General features: G+C 37.3%; 2 protein-coding genes and 1 long non-coding RNA gene across 3 annotated transcripts; 2 read left to right on the forward strand and 1 right to left on the reverse strand.

The window, feature by feature from the left end:
* Positions 1-6217: 6217 nt before the first annotated feature.
* On the forward strand, positions 6218-8706 carry LOC140864068 (pentatricopeptide repeat-containing protein At1g10270-like). Its single transcript, XM_073267974.1, has one exon. It carries the CDS (start codon positions 6269-6271, stop codon positions 8474-8476), a length of 2208 nt encoding a protein of 735 aa, XP_073124075.1. The 5' UTR covers positions 6218-6268; the 3' UTR covers positions 8477-8706.
* An 828-nt stretch (positions 8707-9534) lies between these two features.
* LOC140866366 (NADPH-dependent pterin aldehyde reductase) lies at positions 9535-12417 on the reverse strand. The gene is made up of 5 exons (XM_073271342.1): positions 12056-12417; positions 11917-11986; positions 10870-11063; positions 10546-10718; positions 9535-9862 (listed from the first exon to the last, which is right to left on the reverse strand). Exons 1-5 carry the CDS (start codon positions 12305-12307, stop codon positions 9793-9795), a joined length of 759 nt encoding a protein of 252 aa, XP_073127443.1. The 5' UTR covers positions 12308-12417; the 3' UTR covers positions 9535-9792.
* A 9633-nt stretch (positions 12418-22050) lies between these two features.
* LOC140865704 (uncharacterized) lies at positions 22051-24289 on the forward strand. Its single transcript, XR_012144698.1, has 2 exons — positions 22051-22318; positions 24016-24289. It is a non-coding gene; the product is annotated as an uncharacterized lncRNA (long non-coding RNA).
* The last annotated feature ends 1981 nt before the right edge of the window (positions 24290-26270 follow it).

A 26270-nucleotide genomic window follows, 5' to 3' on the forward strand; every position in this document is an offset into this window, starting at 1 on the left:
CATTCTGGTTACCTTCTTGTCGATTCTGCTGCTGTGGCTAAAAAGAGTGAAGTGCATAATCTTGCCTCTCAGGCTGAGCTATAGGTCGACAAGAACTACTACTCTGAGATCGCTCAGAACCGCGCTGAGGACACACTCTGACAAAGTGTCCAGGCTGCTGGCAGATATTGCAGCTTCCAAAGATTCCTCTACACTGATCACTGGGGTGGAAACCTCCACACTTGTTGCAAGACATGCCGGAAGATCCAGAACTCTATCCTGATCCAAACTTCTTCAAGCCACTGGAGCTAGAAAAACTGTTCCCTGACTTCTTGAACTGTTTCCCCTTCGGTCAAAAGTGATCTGCTGCTGCCACTACTTCCTCCCTCTTACCTCGGTGGTTGATTCTGATACTGAGACGGCTGATTCTGAAACTGTCTCGGCTGTTGAGATACAAACTGAGCTCCACGCTATTTCATCAAACCTGATTCGGCTCCTTTGGCTTGATTCAGAGCATCAGCAAAATTATCGGGCCTACCAGTATTTACCAAGGTAAAGATATCGGGGTTCAAGCTATTTATGAACTGATCAGCTTTTGCTTCCTCGTTTTCGTCAATGTGTGGCGCGAATCTCAACATGCTATCAAATTTTGCCACATATTCTTTGATATTCAAATTCTCTTGCCTCAAAGTAGCAAACTCTACCACTTTATCTTTTTTTTAAGAGACTGGGAAAAAGCGTTTATAAAACTCAGTCTTAAACACACTCCAAGAAACAACTGTACCTCGATTCTCTAGGGCTTTCTTCATCGAGATCCACCAACTTTTAGCAATGCCCTGAAGCTGATGAACAACTAACTGGATTCGACAGTCGTCGGTGTAATCCAGATAATCAAACAACTGCTCGATGTCTTCCAACCAACTCTCACAATCAACTGCATTCTCGGTACCCTATAGAGTCGGTGGTTTGAAATACTGAAACCTCTTCAGCAAGGTTTCCATCGGTGTCGTAGTGACATCCATCGCTTCAGTCTCAGTACTACCCTGATCATTCGGAGGAGTTACTGCTGGTCGTTCCCTTTTCAAAACTTGACGAGGAGCCATATATGATAAACAAATGGTTAGGACACAACTAACTCAATCTCAACAATTCGGTGCTCATCAACCTCTGTTCGATTAACTCATACAACCTCAAGAGAACTCGGATTCAATCGGAAATCGATTACAATTCATATCTCAAGTAATTCATGCTTTACAATTAAATCACAAAATCATGTAATTCAAATAATTCTCAAATAATAAAGCATACTCGCATGGAATTCAAATAATCAAATAAAGAATTCAATCACATGCGAGTAATTAAATCAAGTGGACTCGATCTACCCCGTTCACTTCTAATTCAGTCCAAGAACTTATCGCTCTGATACCACTTAATGTGAGACCTCGGTTCTAATCATCTAATCTCAAAATATATCATTCAAATAAACCAACAAAAGCCAAGAAGAATCAAATAAAAAAAAATTTATTTTTCATGACATGCAAAGGGCCTCGCTCGAGCGGTAATATATTGCCGCTCGAGCGAGCAAAACTCTGCCTGAGAAACCTCAAAAGCTCTCGCTCGAGCGGTAATAAAGTTCCGCTCGAGCGAGACAAACTCTTTCTCAAAAAGAATTATACCCCTCGCTCGAGCGGTAATAAACTGTCGCTCGAGCGAGCCCAACTCTGAACAAAAAAATAACAGAACTTATACTTAAACAATAATCCATCATCAACATAATTTCAAAACATAATGAGGTATCCAGATACATGCAGTAACAACATATAAACCACCATACTCGAATATTCGATACAACTTAATTCAAAGAAAGTACGAGTTCTAAACATGCTTTTAATACAACACGAGTTCGACATGTTATTCGACTTCTAAAGTCTCACTTCTATCCTTCAGTCCCGAGCTAATCATGTCGCCTCTGACTCGATCTTGCCCCCACCTGTTGTAAAGTACACATACAAAACAAGACAACAGACGGATAATTCCGGTGAGAATAATATTCTCAGTAAAAGCAACATCACATGCAATATCAAGTAATATATAAAAATCATGATATAACGACAACATATTCCAAAAACGAAAAAGAATGATATGCATGTCTTTAGAATTTGGGATTATCTAATCAGATAATCAAAAGATAACTCGGTTCTTCGGTTGGGATCCCGAGTACAAGATATCACAACATCTCACCAACTCACCCGATCGAGATGGATGATGTATAACTCAATCCTCTATACTCTGATGCAACTATAAGGAGTATTCGGACTCTGGGAGACGTCAAAAACCCAGGCACTCGATTATAGCGCCCAAAACATCTAATTCGAAATGAAATCAATTAATTCAGCTCAAGATGAATGCAAGTGCAATCGTAATACATTCAAACATATAATTCAAGTAATTCAAACAAACATGAAAGTATGTGATTTCAGAGAACTCGAAAATCATCTCATATTCGAGTATTCGTCCCTATTCGATTCAATTTCGACTTACACCTTTCTCGATTCAAAGCTCCAACTCAGGATAAGCTGAAAAGGCAGAAAATACGATCACAATCTAATCCAACCTCAATTCAAATCGACATGTTAAACTAGTTACCAATTCACGATAAACTCGTTGACAATTCAAATTCTGTCAACTCCGAGCCCAACAGCCTTCAAACCAATCTGTAATGAAGTAATATAGGATCGACGTCAACATTCAAACTAAACGAAATACGGCTCAAACAATTCAAACCAAATGATATCCAAAACTCAAACCGGCGGCATAACGGCTTATAACGGACAACCGTAAAACCACAAACAACAATATATCTATCCAAACCAAATCATATCAAGAACAATTCAACAATTTAAACTCGATATCAACCAAATATCAAACCCTTATTTTCAAAAATCACCAATAAAATCATAACAATTCCAAACGTCGTTTTTTTTTCGATCTGACATCGAATAAACGATATATACTAGCTCAAGCACGACATATCCAAAAATAATCATAATCCATCGACATCCGAAAAATATAGTATAATCGATTGAAGAAATACTTACGATAGAACGAAGCCTTCGATGTCGTGATCGCGAATCTACCTTCGGATTAAATTTCTACCGGATGGATCGTGCAAAATCGGAAATCTAAAAGCTTGAAGATCATGTTTGGAGAGCTTACATGGAGGAAAGAGGCATGGAGAAGGAAGAATGAATGAAGGAGAAGCCTTGTCATGCTTGTAGTAATAAAGACTAAGTCAAATAACCTAATTTGCAATTTAGTCCCTGAAATTTTCAAAAATTGCAAAACAGTCCCTGATCAAATATCAATTCAACTCTCGAAACTTTTAATCTCGAAAAATTGATAATAAACTCAATTAAGATAATTTCGGAGCGTTACACCAGACCTCAAGAAGGTCACGACCAGATCCATTTCCTAGAGGCAAGCCGCATAGACTAGAAAATTTTGTTTTGGCTCTCCTATAGCTAAGGCATTCCAAACCCCTTTCTTATGGCCTACCACAAGAATCTATCCAAGCACCCTATAAGACTCCCTAAATGTCCAGCAAGAGCCCTTGAGCTAGTCACTTACCCGGTGCTAGCTCAATTCAAACGTTTAACCCTATACGATAACCCGACATCCTCACACACTACAAACCAACACCCCATCCAAAATCTTACAAGTCCAGCCCATACTACTCATCGAACACACTTCCAAGATCACATTTACATCCTAAAATCACCCCTTGGACAGCCCCTTTACCCCTTCATCCATTTCATCAAAATTTTGATTTCAAAAGCCCCAACTCAAGCCAAATTTACAACTTTTCAACACATAAAAATTAAAGGGTTAGCATATCACAATATATAATTCATAACCACAATTCAAACATGCATTGGATCGAATTTAAACTTGCACATTCTTATTTTTCTTTCAAATTACCAAAGATTTCCAACTAGAAATAAATTTTCAATCCAATTCAATCCATAAAACATTCTAGAAATGAAAACATGCATAAATTTCAAAATAATCCCTTTCCTACTGATTTTTCGAACCAAATTCACCACATATGCATAAAATAATTTGAAAATTTGAAATCGAAGAGAAGGAACCAATAAAATCATATATATTCTATGTTTGAGTTTAAAAAGGAGTCAAAACTTGCCTAGATTTCAACCCAATGAAGGCACAAAGGGACGGCTAAGTGGGGAGGATGGCTCGACCACCAGCTGTAAGGCCTTCCTCAGGTGGACCTCGAGGCGGCACGGCGGAGGTTGGTGGCTGGGATGGGCGGCCGGAGTTGAAGGGGAAGAGAAAATGGTGATGGCCGATGCGTGAGACTTAGGAGAGGAGGAGTGTGCGGCTAGGTGAGTTAGGGTTAGAGGTGGGGCTCAATTATTTTAATGTGTAGAGAGTTCTAGATGTGTTTTGTGTATATGTATTAGTGTGTGTATGTATAGGTAGGTGATATGAGTGTGAGATAGTTGAAAAAGTGCTTCTACACTTATAAAAGTGTCACTCTTGCTATTACAACTTTAGATCTAGGATTTTTGTACTCATTTTAAATTCCATAATTTAAAAATTAAGAATAGAATTTCACTAATCCGAGTCCAAAAAAGCTAATTTTAAGAAATATTGAAAATTACGCGCAAGAATGCACTTACGCGATTTTTGTCAACCGAACATTTTAAAATAATATTTTATTTTTATTTCATTTAACTCTCATGAATTTTAGGTCATAAAAAACTAGAATATGAGGTTTTTCCGCCGTGTCCACCTTTACCGCATGACGGGGCCGAAGGTCACCGAATTCAAATATTTCAATTAAATAAATTTAAATATTTGAGCAATTAAATTCTAAGAAAATTTCAAAGAATTTAATCCTCATGAATTTTTAAGAACTTAGATATCGAGGTTAATTTAGGCATGTAATTTAAATTATGGAACTTAGGCGTCACATAAACAAATAAACATTTGAAGGAATTTAAACACCAACTCATAAATTAAAATCAATACTTTAAATATTTTGATGTCACAAAAATAAATAAAGTATTTAAACACAAGCATAGCGTTTTAAAATAATTCAAATAAACTAAATGATTGTTTAAAAGTCATTTAAATAAATACACAAGCGAGATAAAATCTTTTAAACGACCTGGACAATTAAAAGCTTCTAAATAAATAAGCTATACATTTAAAATGATTTAAAATAACTAATCGCTAAACTTTAGTTATTTAAAATAAATAAGTTGGACAATAAATATTTAAATAAATAAGCTAAACAGTTAAAATCATTTAAATAATTGTCCAATAAACTCAAGTCATTTTAAATAAATAAGCGGAGCAGTTAAGATCATTTAAATGAATAAACTAAATAATTAAAATTATTTAATTAAGCAAGTTTAAATCTTTAAACTATTTAAAACAATTAGGTTGCACAATAAAAATCATTTTGACAAATAAACTTAAACAATTAAAAGCATTAATTAAATGGTTAGTACAATAAAAAAAATCATTTGAATAAATAATTAATATTTTATTATCAAATAATTCAGATAAAGAATTTTAAACCGATTAAACTTAAAAATAATAATCATAATGTTTATTTAATATAATATATGCATGCGATTTATTAGATTGTATTTTAGGTGCTGCAATAACTGCAATACATCTTGTCTAATTATGAAAATTGTTTTTACCGTTTGGTATGACGTTTTATTAATTTATTTATAACTTATCTTATCCAATCTCGCGTTCTTTTTGTCATATTATTTATCCATATATTAATATTTTATTTTACATCATTCGAATCATTAATTATTTATCTTTCATTAATCAAATCATTGAATTTAAATTACTATATTACCCTTATAAATAATATTATTCATATTTTATTTATTGTTAATAGGATAAAATGATAATTTATCATTTTTATATAAAATTTAATCAATCAATCAAATCAACTATAATCTATCAATCAAATCAAATATTATATTAACTATCATTTCTTATTTATTTTTTATTACATTATATTACTTATATATGTATTATTTATCTAATCACTCAAACAAACAATATTTTTAGAGTCCATTAAAAAATTGTTATTAATTACTTTTAAAAAAGCATTGTTAATAGTAAAAAAAATTGTAGAAGATATTATAGTGTGGTTATTCTTTTTGTGAAGTGACTTGCACCCAAATTAGGGTTTAAGAGTGGGGACTGTTGAGGGTTTCTTGGTGTTCATTTCTGAATCATGTCCAGTCGCCTCATCCACCTGCTCCGCCGTTCTACACGCCGCTACACCACCTCCTCCTCCGCTTCTTTTCCCTACCAAGCCCCCATCTCCGCCGCCGGCGCTTCCAATCCCCATGACCACGACCCCATAAATTCCGGCTACACGAACAACAATAACTTGGACTCTCCCACGGCGGACACACCTCAATATAATCCATACCCTAATCCTCAATCCCATCCCCCTCCCTTTGAGTCCAATCCTAATCACCAATTTCAACCTTCCGCCGGGGATTCGCCAAATTTTCAGTACAGCTCCAAATTTTCCAATCATTTTCAACCGACGATTTCGAGTCCTAATAATCCTACCGTTAATCCTGCGTCCTACTCTGTTCCTGTGCGATCGTATGGATTCTCATCCGCAGAGGAGGCGGCGGCGGAGCGCCGGCGCCGGAAGCGCCGCCTTAGAATTGAGCCTCCTCTGTATGCCCTTCGCCCCAACCCCACCTACGCCCCACCCAATGCCAACGATCCTGACAAGCCTAAGCTACCCGATTCCACATCTGCTCTGGTGGGGAATCGCCTCAATCTTCACAATCGGGTCCAGTCCCTGATTCGTGCTGGTGACCTTGTCTCAGCTTCCTATGTTGTTCGCCAGTCTGTTTTCCAATCGGTCCGCCCGACTGTCTTCACTTGCAATGCCATCATTGCAGCCATGTATCGTGCCAAGCGGTACAATGATGCGAAGGCATTGTTTCAATACTTTTTTCGGCAGTTCAATATCATACCAAATATTGTTTCATATAATAATCTTATTGTATCTCATTGTGAGTCAAATGAGGTTGATGACGCATTGAAAGTTTATGAGTACATAATAGAAAATGCACCATACAGCCCGTCCGCTGTAAGTTATCGCCATCTTACTAAGGGTCTTATTGATGCAGATCGCATAAATGATGCAGTAAGTTTGCTTCGTGAGATGTTGAATAAGGGTCATGGTGCAGATTCTTTGGTTTATAATAATGTGATTCTTGGTTTCTTGAATTTGGGCAATTTAGAGAAGGCTAATGAGTTGTTTGATGAGTTGAAGGAACGGTGCACGGTTTATGATGGGGTCGTGAATGCGGCTTTCATGGATTGGTTTTTCAAACAGGAGAAGCCGAAAGAGGCGATGGAGTCGTATAGGGATTTGATGGGTCGGAACTACAGGATGGTGCCTGCCACTAGAAATGTTCTTTTGGAGACGCTGTTGAGGCATGGGAAACATAAAGAAGCATGGGATTTGTTCAATGACATGTTGGATGATCACACACCACCAACTTTCCAGGCAGTGAATTCTGACACTTTCAATATGATGGTCAATGAGTGCTTCAAGGAAGGGAAGGTTGAGGAGGCAATGGAGGTTTTCAAAAGATCCGGGAAGGGAGTCAAGTCGAAGCCTTTCCAGATGGATGTGGCAGGTTTTAATAATATGATTTTAAGAATGTGTGAGCTCGAAATGATGGATGAAGCAGAGCAATACTATAAGCAGTTATGTGACAAGTCATTGTCTCCGGATGTTAATACGTATAGAATATTGATTGACACATATATTAAGGTGGATAGGGTAGAAAATATGCTAGAGAAGTATGCAAAGATGGTTGATTTGGGATTGAGAGTTATTCCACAATATGCCAATAAGTGGTTCGGTTTCTTGATTGAGAAAGGCAAGTCTTTTGATTGCATTCCTGTTTTGTCTAAAATGGCTGATCGAGAACCAAAACCAGATGTAACCACCTATGATATAGTGATAAGGGGGCTAGTTGAGGTAGGTAATTATGATGCCATTACCAATGTGCTTAGAGAGATGACTAACCATGGTGTTGGTACTTCGGCGTCACTTAAAGACTTTGTGTTGGATGTTTTTGAGAAACAAGGCCGGCGGGTTGAGATTGAGAATATTTTGAACAGCTACTCAAGTCATTTTCCACCTCAGAGGCCTTTCCAAGGGACCCGTGCTCCTGCAAGAATGGCTTGGTCACCTCAAACGGCTGAACAGGGAGCAAGAAATCCTGCTTTGCCATGGCAGACGGCATCTCCTCCGTCTGCTCCCCAGACGATGGCTTATGATAATAATTATACTGAACGGAGAGTGTATCAACCTCAAATAACTGAACAGATGGTACATCCACAGCCCATGTCTGGCCACGAGGCTGAACCCGTTCGAATGGCAGGACAATATGGCACCTAATTTATAGGTGGGATTATTATAGTTTGATGTGATTGTGATGAAGCGCAGAAAGGGACACATTATTTTTCAGTATGAAAAGTTTTTGTGGTGAGTGATCTATAATATATCCATAAGAACTTGTTAGTTGATGCCACAAGTTTTTGGTTGTAGCTTACAGGTCAATAGCAAAATGTGCGTCGTGTATCAGATTTAATGCATTTGTCATTTGTATAACTTTAACCTGTATCCCATTTATTATGTGTCATTCAAATAATCTTGGTTGTGGCTGGCATATAATTTAGAATAGTGTATGACAACTTTGCTTTAATATTCGAATTTAAACCTTCGACATTTTGCAATGCACCGGCTGGAAGAACACTAAATTCTGGGATTTCACCATGGATCTGCATGACATGATGTAGTGTACATTTTAATTTACTTCTGCCTGTGAAATAAATAATTTCTTCTAGTTTACATGTAGAGAAGGTTTTGGGTGGCTGCTTGTCAAGACCACAATGGTGCCTCGTTTTGTCATGCCACTAATTCGCGCTGAAATGGTTTGTCCCAGTTGAACATAGAGTTGTCCGTTGTGTTCCAACATTTAGTGGAATTAGCACAAAAGACATTTTTACGAGAGAACTATTCTACATGCTCTTGGGAGTAACATTGGGTATTGGCCGGACATTGTTCCAAATCTGTTGGTCATTTCTTCTGTGCAAAACTTGGCCAATTTGTTCTCTTTTTTTTTGGCTCCATATGATTATCAAAAACAATTTGTTGTAAGAAAAAAAAAAGGAGATCCCGCAATGAACATTCCATACAATAAAATGAGAACATGTGAGAGAAAATGTCGCCAGCCTCAGAATTAGATTGTTGGCGGCATTGTTGAATGCCATCAAAATCAACAAATTCGTTCTCGTTTAGAAATTTGGCATGACACTGTCCCTGATTTTATCATTCGTCTGGAGGGTAAATCACACAAGGACTCAGCAAAGTTTTCACTGTTACATGGAAATGATTCATCTTGTTTGCTGGATATTTTATTTTATTCTCTACTGTTATAATAGTTATAGCTCGGGTTCACAAAATTTTTTCTTTTAAATAAATGTTTATGCGTTCAGGTTCATCCTAATTTCAAGAATTCACTAGAGGGCAAGGGTTCCTGCACCTTCTCTTAATTTTGCTCGATCTCAACTCTGACAATTTGGCCATGACAATTTTTAAAAATGACAACTAAACCTAGTTCCCTGTCAGTTAAGTCTGTAGAGGCAAGTGCTGCAGATGAGAATTGTACGGGGAAGGACCTTGGTGTAATATATATACATATGCAACGAAAATCACACAGTCAGTGATGCACCATTGTCTGCTGCCGTGAGATTGAGAATCATTGAAGCTGCCTTCGGGGCCCTGTTGAGAAGATAACCAAAGAACTTAATAGAATTTAGAACTGATCAAACCTAAATGACCAAAACACAAGTTTTGCAGATAACACAGAACTATACGAAAACCAGCACCCCACGAAATATATAATAATCAAAAGTATCAAAACCATAAATCACTTTTCGAAGCTTCCCATGAGTTCTAGCTATTAGGAAACATATTTCTGACAAAGAATCTAAATAAACCAATTTTGTGACTTCGTTGAGCTAGTAGCTCAATGATAATACTGCCTCAGATTAATATTTTCAAATCCTAGAGTGTTTCCTTTGCGTAGTGCGCTAAAATCACCCACTCGAAGATTACATCTTTTTACATTGTATGCATCAAACTCTGACCGACCTAGTGACTGGATGGACTAGAGCATTTTCAGATGTAATATCGGTATCCAGAGTGAGGATTCTATACACGTATTCACCGAGAGAAAGAAATTTATTGAACCACCAAGTAACCTCCAACTAAGTTACCTTGTGGATTAGCAAATAACTGCTTACGGACAAGTATATACACAACACTAAAACATTGACTATTTATTCTAGAAGAAACTAATAAATCTATAATGTTATGGTGGATGCAATTGTCTAAATTCCATGAAGCATTATCTGTGTGTGTGTGTGTGTGTGTGGAGAGAGAGAGACAGAGAGAGAGCAAACCATGATTCGGGCGTTGGATATAGATCGGCTGAACTACCAAAGCATGACTGAAGCATTTCAGTGTTAATCACGCCTGGACTAAGTGCCACTATAGCTATTCCGGGAGGTAATTCCTTTGCAACTGCCTTTGTTAGACCCTCTACTGCCCATTTCGAAGCACAGTAAGGTGCTACCTATCACGATTTAGTAACATCTCAGCACGTAAGTAAAATACAAAAAAAAAACTAATAAATTAGCAGAGTCACAATCTAAACCAGGTAAGAAACTGTTGCGCAACAAATTAATCACTTGGAAAATAACTACAAGGCTAGCTTCAAGCTATACCTGTGCAGCAGCAGATCTTCCCCATCCAGATGACATGTTGACAATTAACCCTTGCTTTCTTTCAATCATCAGTGGAGTGAAGTGTCGTAATACATTAGTTGTCCCCTTAATGTTCGTGTCAATGACGGCATCAAACTCATCTACAGGAACATCCCATATTTTGTTGTTCCTATTTATTGTGCCGGCATTGTTTACTGGAAAAGATGCACAAAATATCAAAATTTGAAATGTGACAAGAAAGTCAAACACAAGATTAATAAAATGCAGATGAAATTTTAAAGAAAATTGGGAAAGATGAGCATTATATTTTTTAACTCTTGAGAGAACCAAGTGTTTGCCATCAACTGAAATGTACTCTGCAGGTGAAAAGGGAGGTGTATGTTGAGAAGAAGCTCTTCCAGTTTTACATTAAGAAGCACAAAAAAAAAACCTATATGCCAATTCAAATACGCCTATAGAAAGTTTAACACAGAGCATGGTTCAAAAATATCCGTGCCCCCTGCCACCCTGCAGAAACTTATGTTGTTTTCCGTTCAACGTTCTTTAATTTTCCTGAAGCTAGAAATTTATGCGAAGTCCAACCCACAGAAGCGAAAACTAGAAAGTGTTGCAGAAAATCCGTGTCACAGTGTCATCCTTTGACACATTGGTCGGCAGAGGAACATGAATCAATCACTCAGTTTTAAAAATCATTCCAAGCCATGACTTTATCACACTAAATATATTATACTTCGAAAATCAGGGAGCGTTCCAATTAACCAAAAAGATCCATATTTCATCTCAAAATGAGAATGAACCACACAAACATCAATTTCCCCACGTCTACACCATCAATTACTTGCAAATGCTGAAATTGCAATTCAAACCATTTGTAACAAAACAAAGCCAACCCATCTTTTAAAAACAACAAAGTAGTTGATTCAGAGTCATCAAGAAATCATTTCCATCACCACTTATATTATGACCAATAACAAGAACGAGAAATTCAATAATCTCCAATAACATAATCATACATTAGCTGACACAAAAGACAATCAACTGATGTACCTATAATATCAGGAACAACCTTCTTCTCCACCGCAGTTCGCGCCAACTCTTTAACACCAGCATCGGACCTCTAGCATAACAGAGACATCAACGATAAGGGAGGTTTACACACAAAACGCACGGGGCTCAAGTAAATTACCACATCAATATTCAAGACAAGGTGATTATTGTTCTTGAATTTCTCGGAGGCAGCGGTGAGCTCCGACTCGAGAGATGAAAGCTTATCCTGGGAACGAGAGCAGCCAATTACCGTCTGGCCAAGCTTGGCCAATTCCAACGCAAGTGCTTTTCCGAGCCCTCGGCTAACCCCGGTTATCAGCACCGTTTTTCGAGTGGCTGCGGCAGCCGCGTGCATGGTGTTCGTCGCCGTTGGCGGCAGCGCCGTACTCATGCTCTCTTCACCGGCGACGAGACTCGCACGGTTGAATTCCGCTTCGAAGAATTCCAAAAAAATTTTGTTGTCTTGATTCTTGAATCCCAACACCTGGGGGATTTATTAGAAATCGGTTTGGGGTTTTTTGAGCAAAAATAATATTTACCTTCACTTCGTTTTATTATTATTATACAAATAAAAAAAAGATATTTGAAATTGGATTTTAAATTTATATAATTTCAGTTCATAGAAAATTTTTATTTAATTTTTTATAAAATTATGCAGTGTTACAAAAATATTTTTTTTACTTTTTGGATATATTTTGAAATTTATATATATATATATATATATATATATATATATATATAAACGTATTTCATAGATTTCACTTTAAATATTAATAATAAGTTAAAGAGAAATGATCAATAAATCACTAATAAGGTCACTCTCGATTCAGACTGTATTTGTTTTCGCTCCCACACAAAAATATGTCCAACATTTGAATTCCCTGATTGAGATTCAAACCAAGACCTCTCTCATTTGCTCTCTGATTAAGATTCAAACCAAGAACTCTCTCATTTGTGAGGGTTTGGTGTCATTTAGGCTACAAGCTTGGGATGACAACGAGGTGGGTTCGGGGCGGATTTGATCAAATCCGAGACCCACCCGCCAAGGAAAATTCGGAACCCAAACCCGTCCACCCCGCATCAAAACCCTAGTGCTATTAAATTTGTAGTTCCAATTTTATTTATTGGTTTGGCATTTTTAGTGTATAACATTTTTTTCTAAATTTCATAACACTTTCATTTTTCTAGGGTTTACCTGCATGTACACTTGAGTTCAATATTTAATCCTAGCCACAGTCACACACTAAATTCACGGGGTGGTTAAAAAAGTATGATTACTTTGTGAAGTATTTAAAATAAAGGGATGTTGACTATTTATTTAAAAAAACAGGGAGTTGACTCATTTGAATTAAAATTAAACCTAATAAATAAATAAATTAAAAGAATTAACAATGTCAGGAGGTTTATTATTTGTTTCTTCTCCCCCAACCAAATTCTCCCGCAAAAGAAACGGGAAACCTATAAAAACCTGCAATCTTCTTCATTTTTCTCTTCATCTGGATGCTAGTCCTTGAGCTGTGAAAAAAACCTAATCTATTTCAAACATCTTCTATTGCTCATTCATCTGTATTTGAAACAAAATTTTATCAAAGTACAAGCGCAAGTAAGTTTTCTCCATTCTTGTTTTTTAAGAGAGTTTTGTCCATTATTGTTGAATGTAAGCATTTATCTGATTTAAGTCGTTATTCTTTTCATTTAGCAAGTGCAAATAAAAAAAATGATGTGTTGGAATCTGGGTCGATTCAAGGAACCCAAGGTTTGGGTAGCTTGGGTTGACCCAAGCCCTGGGTTTACCCAAAGCTTGGGTCGACCCAAGCCTTGGGTTGACCCAAGCTCTGGGTTTACCCAGGGCTTGGGTTGACCCAAGCTCTGGGTCGACCCAAGCCCTGGGTAAACCCAGATCTTGGGTCAACCCAAGGCTTGGGTCGACCCAAGCTTGGGTAAACCCATAGCTTGGGTCAACCCAAGCTACCCAAACCTTGGGGTTCCTTGGGTCGACCCAGGGTGATCCAAGCCTTGGGTCAACCCAATGAGTTTTGGGTCGACCATGGTTGACCCAGAATTCATGGCCAAAACTTTTTTGGTTAACCATAGGTAGTTCTTGTTATTTTGTACCCAGAACTCTTTTGGTTGACCATGGGTAGATCATAGACAGAGCATGTAGTGTTCTTGTTATTTTTTGTGATTAAAATAGTTTTATTCTTATAATTTATGTGAATTTTGTAGGTTATGCCTACGGTAATAGTTGTTCATTTCGATGGTAGATGGGAAGCGAGTGAAGAAAACGTATATAAATGGAATCCCGGATCGAATTCAAAGTTTGCAGCTATTCCAGTATATGATGATTTTTTTCTTCTTGAAAATTTAAATCGTGAACTATATAGAGCTGGGAAAATAGAAGAGTCTGCCAACCTGAGGTTGAGTTACCTTCTAGAGTTGTCGTGCAACATTCAACCGATTTATATAGAGAATGATCAAGATTTGAAAGCATATCTGTATTTTGGTTGTCCGAAAACGAGGCCAGTGCTTAAAGTTGAAATTGAACATGTTGTTGGTTTTTTGGATGTTTCTGATAATGTGCATGAAGTTGGTATTGATGAAGGCAATACTAATTATAACGATCAAAACTCTTATGATGATTATTTTGATTTGAATATTGTTTCTTTGGATCGTAATAATATTAGTGAGGCTTTTGATGAGACAAATGTGGTTGCAAATAATGAGGCCGTTGTGGTTGCAACTGTGGATATTGATAGCGAGCCAATTGTGGTTGCAAGTAATGAGACAGTTGTGATTGCAAGAAATGAGTCAGATATGGTTGCAAATGTGGATATTGTTAATGACACATTTTCATTCACAGATGGTTCAAACTTGTTTGTTGGTCAAGAATTTCCAAACAGAGATGCGGTGAAAAATTTGTTAAGAAGAATCAGTTTGGAAGCATGTTTTGAATTTGAGACAGTAAAAAGTAGTCAGGTGGTGTATGCTGTGAAATGTACCGTGGCTAATTGTAAGTGGAGAATCTGGACCTCAAAGATGAAAGATTCACATGTATTCTCCATTCGAAAATATTGCAATACACATACTTGTGATTTGACGGGGAGGCGTAAGAGAATCCGTGGAGCTAGTTCGATTGTTGTTCGTGATATGTTGGTGAATAATTTTCAAGGTAATCAAGTACAAATAACACCGAAAGCGGTCATGGCGATGATGCGCAATAATATGAATGCTGATATATCATATTACAAGGCTTGGAGAGGAAAAGAACTAGCAGACAATATTTTGAAAGGTGATCCTACCAAGAGTTTTACTCTACTGCCTTGTTATTTGCACATGGTTGAGAAGATGAACCGAGGAAGCATAACAGACATATGTGTTGACGAGAAAAATCGATTCAAGTATATGTTTCTTGCTTTTGGTGCGTGTGTCAGGGGATATCGAAGCATGCGAAAATGTGTGTCAATTGATGGTACATGGTTGAAAGGCAAGTACAATGGTGTTTTACTTGTGGCATCCGCACAGGATGGAAATTATCATCAATATCCTTTGGCGTGGGGAATTGTCGATGGTGAGTCTACTTCTTCGTGGAGTTGGTTTTTGACGAAGTTGTTAGAAGTAGTACCAGACTCGACTGATCTGGTGATAATTTCAGACAGACATCAGGGAATAATTAATGCTGTTTCTAGTGTTTATAAAAATGCACATCATGGTCATTGTGTGTGGCATTTATCCCAGAATTTGAAAACCAGGTGCAAAAAAAAGGGCGCAACGGAAATGTTTTTGCAGATTGCAAAAATTTATAAGCAAAACGAGTTTGATGTTGCATACAGTGATTTTAGGAAGAGATATCCTGAGGCTGCGCAGTTTTTGGACGAAAGAGATACACTTGATCGATGGACTCGAGCATATTGCCCAAATACTCGTTACAATATTTTGACGACAAACGGGGTTGAATCAATCAATGCTAGACTACTTGAAGAGAGAAAGCTTCCTATAATATCACTTTTAGATTCTTTACAGAGACTGACATCATCTTGGTTTGTCCGATATCGTAACGCATCAGTTGCAGCTAACAATAATCTGACCCCTACCATCGAGGGAATTCTTCGCAGCCGGTTCACTGATGCCCAAGGAATGCAAGTTTTTGAATTGGGCCGTCTTGAGTTTGATGTTCGGAGTGGTCGACACTCGGCCATTGTGGACCTGGAATCTAAAAGATGCACTTGCCGAGTTTTTGATATTGACAGATTCCCATGTGCTCATGCCATTGCAGCCAGTTGGTTAGCGAATATTGACTTGTATCAATTGTGTTCAGAGTATTATTCTACGATGACATGGTGTATGGCTTACTCAGAGACTGTCTATCCAGTTCCGGAAGAAAGTGAATGGCCACCTAACATTAATTTTCCAGTTGTATTACCTCCTTGTCTACAAAAAAAAGTGGGTAGAAAAAAACAAAATAGAATTCCTTCGATTGGAGAATTTAGTAAAAGATAGAAGTAGCTTTTGTGTTTTGTAATAATGAGTTAAAAAAACATAGAAGCAACCTTTGTGTTTTGTAATAATAAGTCAAAAAAATATCTTGTCCAAAAAAAATTGGGTCGATCCAAGAAGTTTCTTGGTCAACCCAAGAGTTTCTGGGTCAACCCAAGAGTTTTTGGGTCGACCCAAGAAGTTTCTTGGTCAACCCAAGAGTTTTTGGGTCGACCCAAGGCTTGGGTCAACCCAAGCTACCCAAACTTGAAAGATTATATATTAAAATCGTTAAACCAAGATTATATATTAAAATCGTTAAACCAGTGGATTCAACTATTAAAACATGTATCATTATATAAAATACTCGTGAAAATAGGATATACATATGTTATAACTTGAAAGATTATATATTAAAATCGTTAAACCAATGGATTCAACTATTAAAACATGTATCATTATATAAAATACTCGTGATACATATGTTATAACTTGAAAGATTATATATTAAAATCGTTAAACCAATGGATTCAACTATTAAAACATGTATCATTATATAAAATACTCGTGAAAATAGGATATACATATGTTATAACTTGAAAGATTATATATTAAAATCGTTAAACCAGTTAATTCAACTATTAAAACATGTATCGTTATATAAAATACTCGTGAAAATAGGATATACATATGTTATAACTTGAAAGATTATATATTAAAATCGTTAAACCAGTGGATTCAACTATTAAAACATGTATCATTATATAAAATACTCGTGAAAATAGGATATACATATGTTATAACTTGAAAGATTATATATTAAAATCGTTAAACCAGTTAATTCAACTATTAAAACATGTATCGTTATATAAAATACTCGTGAAAATAGGATATACATATGTTATAACTTGAAAGATTATATATTAAAATCGTTAAACCAGTGGATTCAACTATTAAAACATGTATCATTATATAAAATACTCGTGAAAATAGGATATACATATGTTATAACTTGAAAGATTATATATTAAAATCGTTAAACCAGTGGATTCAACTATTAAAACATGTATCATTATATAAAATACTCGTGAAAATAGGATATACATATGTTATAACTTGAAAGATTATATATTAAAATCGTTAAACCAATGGATTCAACTATTAAAACATGTATCATTATATAAAATACTCGTGATACATATGTTATAACTTGAAAGATTATATATTAAAATCGTTAAACCAGTGGATTCAACTATTAAAACATGTATCATTATATAAAATACTCGTGAAAAGTTTTTTGGTCAACCCAAGAGTTTCTGGGTCAACCCAAGAGTTTTTGGGTCGACCCAAGAAGTTTCTTGGTCAACCCAAGAAGTTTTTGGGTCAACCCAAGGCTTGGGTTGACCCAAGCCTTGGGTCGACCCAGGGCTTGGGTCGACCCAAGGCTTGGGTCAACCCAAGGCTTGGGTCGACCCAAGCTTTGGGTAAACCCATAGCTTGGGTCAACCCAAGCTACCCAAACCTTGGGGGTTCCTTGGGTCGACCCAGGGTGATCCAAGCCTTGGGTCAACCCAATGAGTTTTGGGTCGACCATGATTGTAAATCGTTAAACCAGTGGATTCAACATAATTGTGAAAATAAAACCTTAAATTCATCAATTCAAAAGAAATAAAGATCAATGAATAGTCCATTGATTATCAAACATATTACAGAGTAAAAAAAATCTAAACTCAGTTACAAGTTTGTCATCTAACTTTAATACTAGGTAATCACTTTTCTTGGATAAAGCATATCCAGCAACGGCGAGGACAAATGCTCCTGAATCCTCACTGTAAAATAAAAACAATATGAAACTATTAGTCATCTGTCAATGATAAACATATTACACATTAGAGATATGATAACGTACTGTTTAATCTGGGCTTTGAACTCATCAAACATTTTTATAGACCATGACCTCTCAGGATGTGGGTTGTTCCCAACAAAAGATAGCAGACGAGCAACGTTGATAAGTATAGGCCCTATGTCCTCATCCAGATCTTTGCACTTAGGATCGTGCTTTCGCTGCAAATCATATATAGTGCACTTATTGACCCCTGCAACGAGTTTTAGTAAAAACCATCGTCCATCTCTGTGGACTGGGATGAGGATTATTCGCGCCTTTGCCCAGGAGACACAAGGCCATTTTGGATCCATCCCTTTAACCACCCCTACCACATTTGTTTTGAGAATTCGGTTTTCAACTTCATCCACCACGGACATCGACACATAGAAATGCCTATCCATCAGGGACACGTTTGTTGACATCACTTCAGGATGTTTTAGCTGAATCTCGAGTAATCCACGGAGAGCTTCACCCATGAGCTAAATTCGACAGAAGAATATTTTTCAAAGATAAAAAATAATTGATCTACAAATGTTCACGAATTTTAAATGCTTACACAAATCGTGACGAGCGAATTTGCGATTGTCATGGGCTTGTAGAACGACTTGTCATAATTGTCATAAAATCCTTTTATTCTGCTAGGCGAACTTACAAGCATCGATGCTCTAACTCGAGCCAACGAGTTGTTTACCTTGAAAGTCAAGTACTCCACAAATGGCCTCACACCGTCACAACCTCTCGACGTGGTTGCCTCAGAACCTGACATAACCGCATTAGGAGTCACCTGAATATCTAAAAACATAAAGTTGATCATTTATTATGTTATGCTATACATAAATATATACGTAAAAAAATGCATTAACTTACCTTCAAAGGATTCCTCTGGTATAGTTGGCAGCTCAACTCGGCTATTTTTGGGAAACAATTCCCTGATCATATTATCATCAACACCTAACAGTATACATCAAACAACTTAAAATTAAAATGACAATTTTAATACATAATTCTCTTATGTGCACTTAATTAAAAATTACTCACCAACGTCTGCCTCAAGTACAGATGATTTTCTCTTTTGCCTTCTGCTATAGACCATGCTATAATCTCTCTGAACATGTACCGCCGTCTGAGACCTGATCTCAGCCAAACCTGCTCTAATCTGTTCAGTCAAACTCGATCTCAACTCATCAAAACCAGCTTTCATTTGCCTTATACACGCTCTGGTGTCGATAAATTGTGCTCTCATCTCAAGACGCAATGAGTTAACGGTATCATCCAATTCACTCAAACGCCGCCCAAAACGATGCTCAAGGGATGATGTGCGGCGAGTAGGATTGGCTCCAACGTAGACTCTAGGCCCCGTACGAATGGGACGAAGAGTGCTAGAGCTGGATCTAATGGCATCAGCAGAAGGGGTGCTGGAGCTGGATCTAGTGGCTTCAATAGAAGGGTTGCTAGAGCTGGATCTAGTGACATCATGCTCGAGAGGGTGCTGGCTGCATATAACAGCCTTACCCTGACTCCACAACTCTAGTACCCGAGTGGTGACGACATCTGGTGCAGAATCAACAAAAACACCGGTGGTATAATACGATGACATGAGCTCCTCATAAGTAGGAGTCAAATATCCAACACAATCCTATATTTATTTAAAATCGTATCAGATAAATTAAAAAAATTATGCCCACAGCTACGATATCAAATTAATTAATATTACTTACGTTTATATCACAGGCACCAAATGCTGCACTAACATCAACATCAGACGGGGCACGATTTGCAGGCCACATGTTCGTCACCCACTGAAACATCCTGGGCAAAATCAAACCGTCTACCATATCTTTTCTCTTGGCAAACTTTTGTGCCACACTAGGATAATATTCATAAGCCAAGATCTGCGAAAATTATTTCAAACAATATTATTATTATAAATAAAAATAACAAAGTCACTTTTAACATTCAAAAAATGATATACCTGCAGAGGCAGCACAAAACCACATAGAAGAAAATTGCCATGAACTTCTTTACAACCATGTCCCTGGGAAGTATATTTCTTTAAAAGGTCCTTCTTCAAAGATTTGACGGCATCATGATAGGCTATTCTACCCCAGGGATACTTATTAAACCTATCCAAATCATCTATAAGCCTTAGACATGTACAGTCGACCTTCATGTTTTTTTTCCTACTCCCCCCACAGAATACAGCAGAATAAAAGTAAAGATTAGCCATCTTCAACTTCTCCACATCTATCCCCACAGTCTCATTTTGTCCTACGGCAGTAATCTTTGTCTCCAAATCACTAAGAAAAATTTGAGACTTACCAACAAAGTGTCTCGAGACAAAGATACTTTCTACATCTGGTAGATCTGTCGGCTCTATACTGCAGCTGAGACCTGTTATTAAACAATATTCTAACATAGAAAATCTAACTGGCCTTTTACGCACGACCATCCAAAAATCATCACTACCGTTATCAACTATCTGGCTACTCATTAGATACCACATAATTTGACTTGAAACATTAAAATCTCGGTGATACCTAACGAGGTTACCAAATGGTGACTGATCAAAAAACGTTGCTATTTCCTCGTTGTTCAGATAGTTATGAATCTTCTGGGCAGTCTCTTTATATCTCGACTCAATTGTCAATTTCACACGAAAAATTGCATTTCTGCCCAGTTTTGTTGGCAAATATACCTATGAAAAAATAAAAATAAAACAAATACATTAGAACAATAAAAAACAAATATTGAATCATGGATCAAACAAATCTATGTATCTAGCCAAGCTCAAGTGAAACCCAAGCGTGGGTCAACCCAAGGCTTGGGTTTACCCAAGGAAGGCTTGGGTTGACCCAAGCTTTGGGTCGACCCAAGCCCTGGGCAGAGCTTGGGTCAACCCAGGGCTTGGGTCGACCCAAGCTTTGGGTTGACCCAAGCCCTGGGTTTACCCAAAGCTTGGGTCGACCCAAGCCCTGGGCAAAGCTTGGGTCAACCCAGGGCTTGGGTCGACCCAAGCTTTGGGTCAACCCAAGGCTTGAGTCACCCTGGTCGACCCAAGGAACCCAAGGTTTGGGTAGCTTGGGTTGACCCAAGCCCTGGGTCAACCCAAACTCTGGGTTTATCCAAGGGCTTGGGTCGACCCAAGGAACCCAAGGTTTGGGTAGCTTGGGTCGACCCAAGCCCTGGGCAAAGCTTGGGTCAACCCAGGGCTTGGGTCGACCCAAGCTTTGGGTTGCCCAAAGCTTGGGTCGACCCAAGCCCTGGGTTGACCCAAGCTTTGCCCAGGGCTTGGGTCGACCCAAGCTACCCAAACCTTGGGTTCCTTGGGTCGACCCAAGCCCTTGGATAAACCCAGAGTTTGGGTTGACCCAGGGCTTGGGTCAACCCAAGCTACCCAAACCTTGGGTTCCTTGGGTCGACCAGGGTGACTCAAGCCTTGGGTTAACCCAAGACACCTAAGACCCAGTAAATATAAATTTTTTAAATATTACCAGATCCTTGTTAGCCATTTGATTCATGGAATTTGATATGTGTTGGATGAGAATGGATTTAGAGAGAAAAAAAGTGACCTGCGAGAAGGGGGAGGGAGAATGGAGATGAGAGAAGGAAGATGGGTGGAAACTGGGAACGTTGGATAATGAAATATTTGGTAGAAACAAATAGATTTAAGTTTTTTAAAAAAGTTAAATAGAAGGATATATTAGTAATTTAAACAATGAATCCTTCTTTTTAAATACGATAGAATGCACTCCCTTTTATCTAAATTTCCCCTAAATTCACCCTCAACTCACGCACACGCACACGCACACACACACCCAAAACACACACTTGAAGCCGCCTCCCCTGTTCTTGGATAAAACCTGCGCATTCTTCCATTCTTCTTCCTTTGGTCCTTTAATCATTTCTTCTCCGGCAAATCATTCCTAGGCAAGTTGGTCGTGATTCTTGAGCTCGATTTCAACTCCCTCCAGCTCGAGCAGTCCATTTCCGTTGTTTCGATATTTCGACTCCGGGCCCTTATTACGTTCGATTCTCTTGTGATAGGCAAGGATATGGATCTATTGTTTTCCCCTTGTAGTTTATTATGTATTATGTGTTGCATACATGAAACTTTCGAATGGTTTATGTATTTTTTTTTTGCCCCTGTTCGAAGCTCTCCATTTAGCCGAGAGGTTTTGTTCTGTTACATTTTTTTTCATTCCGTCGCATTCATGCTTGGATTCAAACCATGTTATTCGCTGATTTTGAAGTATATTTAAGATTGGATTGTGAATGCATTGTAGACATGATTCTTCGAAAGTTTCCAGATTCATATGCCTTGAGGATTTCGAAATTTTGTTCAGCTTGTAAGCATGTGGTTTCGAAACTGTCTTGTTTCCCTTTTGGCCGTGTTGTGATGATTTGGATGGTGATTGAGGAGCTACCACGGTTGATATGTAGTTCACGTGGTGGTTTTTAGGAAGGCATGGAGTTGTGCTTAGTATTGGTTTGGAGTAAGCATTCGAATTCGTGAGGTAAGGGGGCAGTTTTGATAAGAGGATTGGTGCTGTCATTGAGTTGAGTTTAAGGCGATTCAAGTTGTGTAGTAAGGGCTGATATTGAGGTTGAACATTGGTCTTGGCCCTAGGATTAGAGTCACAGGAGATTGGGAGAAATATAGCAAATTTTGGGTTAAGTTTGAATCGGTAACTACAGCAGAATTTCGAATGTTGAGTGGGCTGTCCGGAAACTATTTTGAAACTGGGTTTAAACTCGGGTTTTGGGTAAGGGATCGGGTTTAGAATTGTTCTAGGATGTTTGAAATATGACGGTTCAAGCGAGAATTAATTCGGTTAAGATTTGGTCGAGATGTAGACATTTATAGGAAGGTGTGCAGAATTTTGGAAGTTATAGGGGGAGGGCTGTCCAGAAATGGAATTTTTGTAAAATGGTTGTCTGGAAAGTAAATTCAGAGGATGATTTTTCTACTTAGTTCTAAGTGTTGTGGTGTAGTGGTTTCAAGCGAAATCCTTTTTGGTTAGGAAACGAGCAAGTTATTAATTTTACGGGCAAACCGCTCGATTTTTGTCGTAAGTGCAATTTATGGGTTAAATTTTCCATCCTTTGGTTTAGTTCCTAAATCAACATCCCAATCATCCTTGTGTGAGTCATATGCATGATTATTGAGTAATATTTACATTCACGTACTATCTACACATGCATGCTAAGTCCATATTCAAGTGTGAAAGAAAATTACTTTTTACGAACGAAATGAGATGATTGTGACTACATTTATTCACGTGTATGTGTGGGGCCGGGAGACGTTTTGGCTTTCCTTACCAAATTATGGGTTTTCTTACCTTAGCATGTGTTTGTGTGGGGCTGAAAGATATTTTGGCCTCCCTTACCAATTCAGGGCAAGTTTGGTTGGGTTTCATCCTGACTTCCTTGCGGCATAGTGCACTACAGCCATGATCATGATCGAAATCACAGAGTCACAATTCAAGGATCTAAATTCAATATTTATGACTATGTTAAGATCAGTTTATTCAATTATTTATGTTTGACTTAGCCATTCATATGTGTCATTCATGTTCACTCCTTTCATTTAGAAATCATTTATTTTAAGTTAAGGGCACAAAATTATTTTACTACAAGTTATTTTTAATCTGCTTGTGCTTGTATTTACGTAGTACTCGTTATTCCCTCCCCCCATATTCTTGCTGAGTCTTTTAGACTCACTCCACTTATTTGTTTTCAAGTGATGACTTCTACTTTGAGGCTGAGGGGCCGGATCCCCAGGGGGAGGTCACCGGTGGTGCAGGCCCTTGACCGACGTGCTTTTAGTTGTTCCGCAAACTCTGATGTTTTCATTTATGAGTCGTAGTATTTCATACCCTGACAGTCGTTTGCAGGAGATGTTTTCCCTGCTTTGGAATATTTGGCATGTAAACTTAACAGTTTGTTATTCCGCAACTGGGTGGGATAAACTCCCTTTTCTAGATTTTTATGATTATCGTATTTGGATTAAATTTACCAGGAGTTTATTTCATTTGTTGAACTGCTGTCTGTGACAGGTTGGCTTTTATTAGTTTTTAAAACGAGTCATGGAATTTTTTTTGAAAAATCCCGTATTTTCTTTATTAAATTAAATAATTATATTAAAGATATCTAGCCGTTTCAATCCAACCAAAGTCTTATAATATTTTCAACAAAATAAAACAAATTTCGATACGGTTATTTCGATTTTGATACAATTAATAAAATTAATAATAAAAATACATTATAAAATATAATATGTTTTTTTACATGATTTCTTAGTAAAAACTTTAAAAATAAAGTCTAAATGACTTACATAAACAATAATCAACTAAAAATTACATAAAGAACAATCAATTAATCAACAATAAATTATATAGACAACACCAATGAATTAAATAAACAACAATCAACAAAAAATTATTCAAAATGATTATTCATTCACTACATATCATCTCATAACATATAATATAAATAAAAATATAAATAAAATTATTAATTTAATTCAATTTTGGTTTTTTCGGTCGGTTCGGTTTTGACATATATAATTCAAAACCGAACCAAATAAACTTCGGTTTTAATATTTATATCCGAATTACAAAATACGATTTTCGGTTCGGTTCGATCTTTGATTTTTCCGATTTGGATTTCCGATTTTTTCGATTTTATCCGAAATATGAACACCCCTAGTTGAGGTAGGGATGACAATGAGCCGGGTTAAAACCCAGTCAAGCGAGTTACGGGACGAGGCGGGTCCAAGTCAATGGGTCCGATGGCGGATCCGGGGTGGGTCGCGGGTTTCGGTGGACCCGCCCCATATATATGTATATAATATATTATATATGTACTGTACTATCTATATATTATATACATATATGTAAAATGTATATTTATATATATAGATAGATGATGAGGAATTTTCAGCTGCCCAACCATGTTTTTCCACTTGGTCCGCGACCACTAAAACCAGTGATGCAAAAAAAAAAAAACAAAAACCACAAAAACCCACTACCGGGTTTTAGTGGTCGCGAACCAAATGGGAAAACATGGTTGGACAGCTGAACATTCCTCGATAGATGATATATAAATGGTAAATTATAGTGTATATATACATATTATATTTAACGTCCCAAAACTCAAAAACAATACTAAACATATATTCTTTTAAAAATTCGAGGAAAATTTACGGAAATAAAATATTTATTTAAAATGGGTAAATATGCATTATCATTTCAATGAAATAATCCTCATCATCGTTTGCCAACATAAACCAACAGTAAAAGAAATAAAACTTGTTTTCCTTTCAAATAAAATAAAATGTGCACATCATAAAAGTTTTTCTGACAACGCGTTCATGCATCTTCTGTCCGTCCGACCGTTTTCTCCGTTTCAAGTCCACTTCCATGCTCGTCAATAAAATCATCTAGATCATCATTACTTGCATCATTCAAGTATAGTGAGTCTAAAGTCTCAGCAAAAATATACATACATAAATCGTATATAAAACATAAGACTTAATGCAATGACGTAACATAAACATATCATAAAAATTGTCATTTATGGGTGATGAGATACATGCAATTGTGGCAACCATCATAATGAGCACATCATTGGATTCTCGTGAAAGGTCCTCCCCTGAGCTCATCCTAGGGCGCCAGTCCTGTATTTCCATCTCGTGAGCACATCATTTGGAAAAGCCCTCCCCGGAGTACATCTGAATTTGAAACTTTTTTGATACATCTTAAAAATACTAAAAATATATTAAAAGATCATAAACTTGATTTTAGGACCTCAAATGCGCGTAGTGAAAATTTCTGGACAAAACCTTTTAACCAAGGCGAAAAATTTTCGGCCCCAGCGCAGGCTCATGATTTCTCGCGCCCTCAGCGCGACCCCACATGCCTAAACACAAGAAATTCATGCCTAGGTGTGAGGCGATCTGCTTGGGGTATCCCAGTCAGGTCAGCACTGCGCGAAT

This window comes from Henckelia pumila, chromosome 4 (genome assembly GCF_033568475.1).
Source record: "Henckelia pumila isolate YLH828 chromosome 4, ASM3356847v2, whole genome shotgun sequence".
NCBI classification, from domain to species: Eukaryota; Viridiplantae; Streptophyta; class Magnoliopsida; order Lamiales; family Gesneriaceae; genus Henckelia; species Henckelia pumila.

Bases quoted from the DNA above. Each gene is read 5' to 3' on its own strand.
- LOC140864068 (XM_073267974.1), top strand. From the start codon at position 6,269: ATGTCCAGTCGCCTCATCCACCTGCTCCGCCGTTCTACACGCCGCTAC.
- LOC140866366 (XM_073271342.1), bottom strand. From the start codon at position 12,307: ATGAGTACGGCGCTGCCGCCAACGGCGACGAACACCATGCACGCGGCT. The intron at 11,987-12,055 runs GTAATTTACTTG...CTGTTATGCTAG, and splicing joins TTGTCTTGAATATTGATGTG to AGGTCCGATGCTGGTGTTAA. The intron at 11,064-11,916 runs GTACATCAGTTG...CATCTTTTCCAG, and splicing joins GGTTGTTCCTGATATTATAG to TAAACAATGCCGGCACAATA.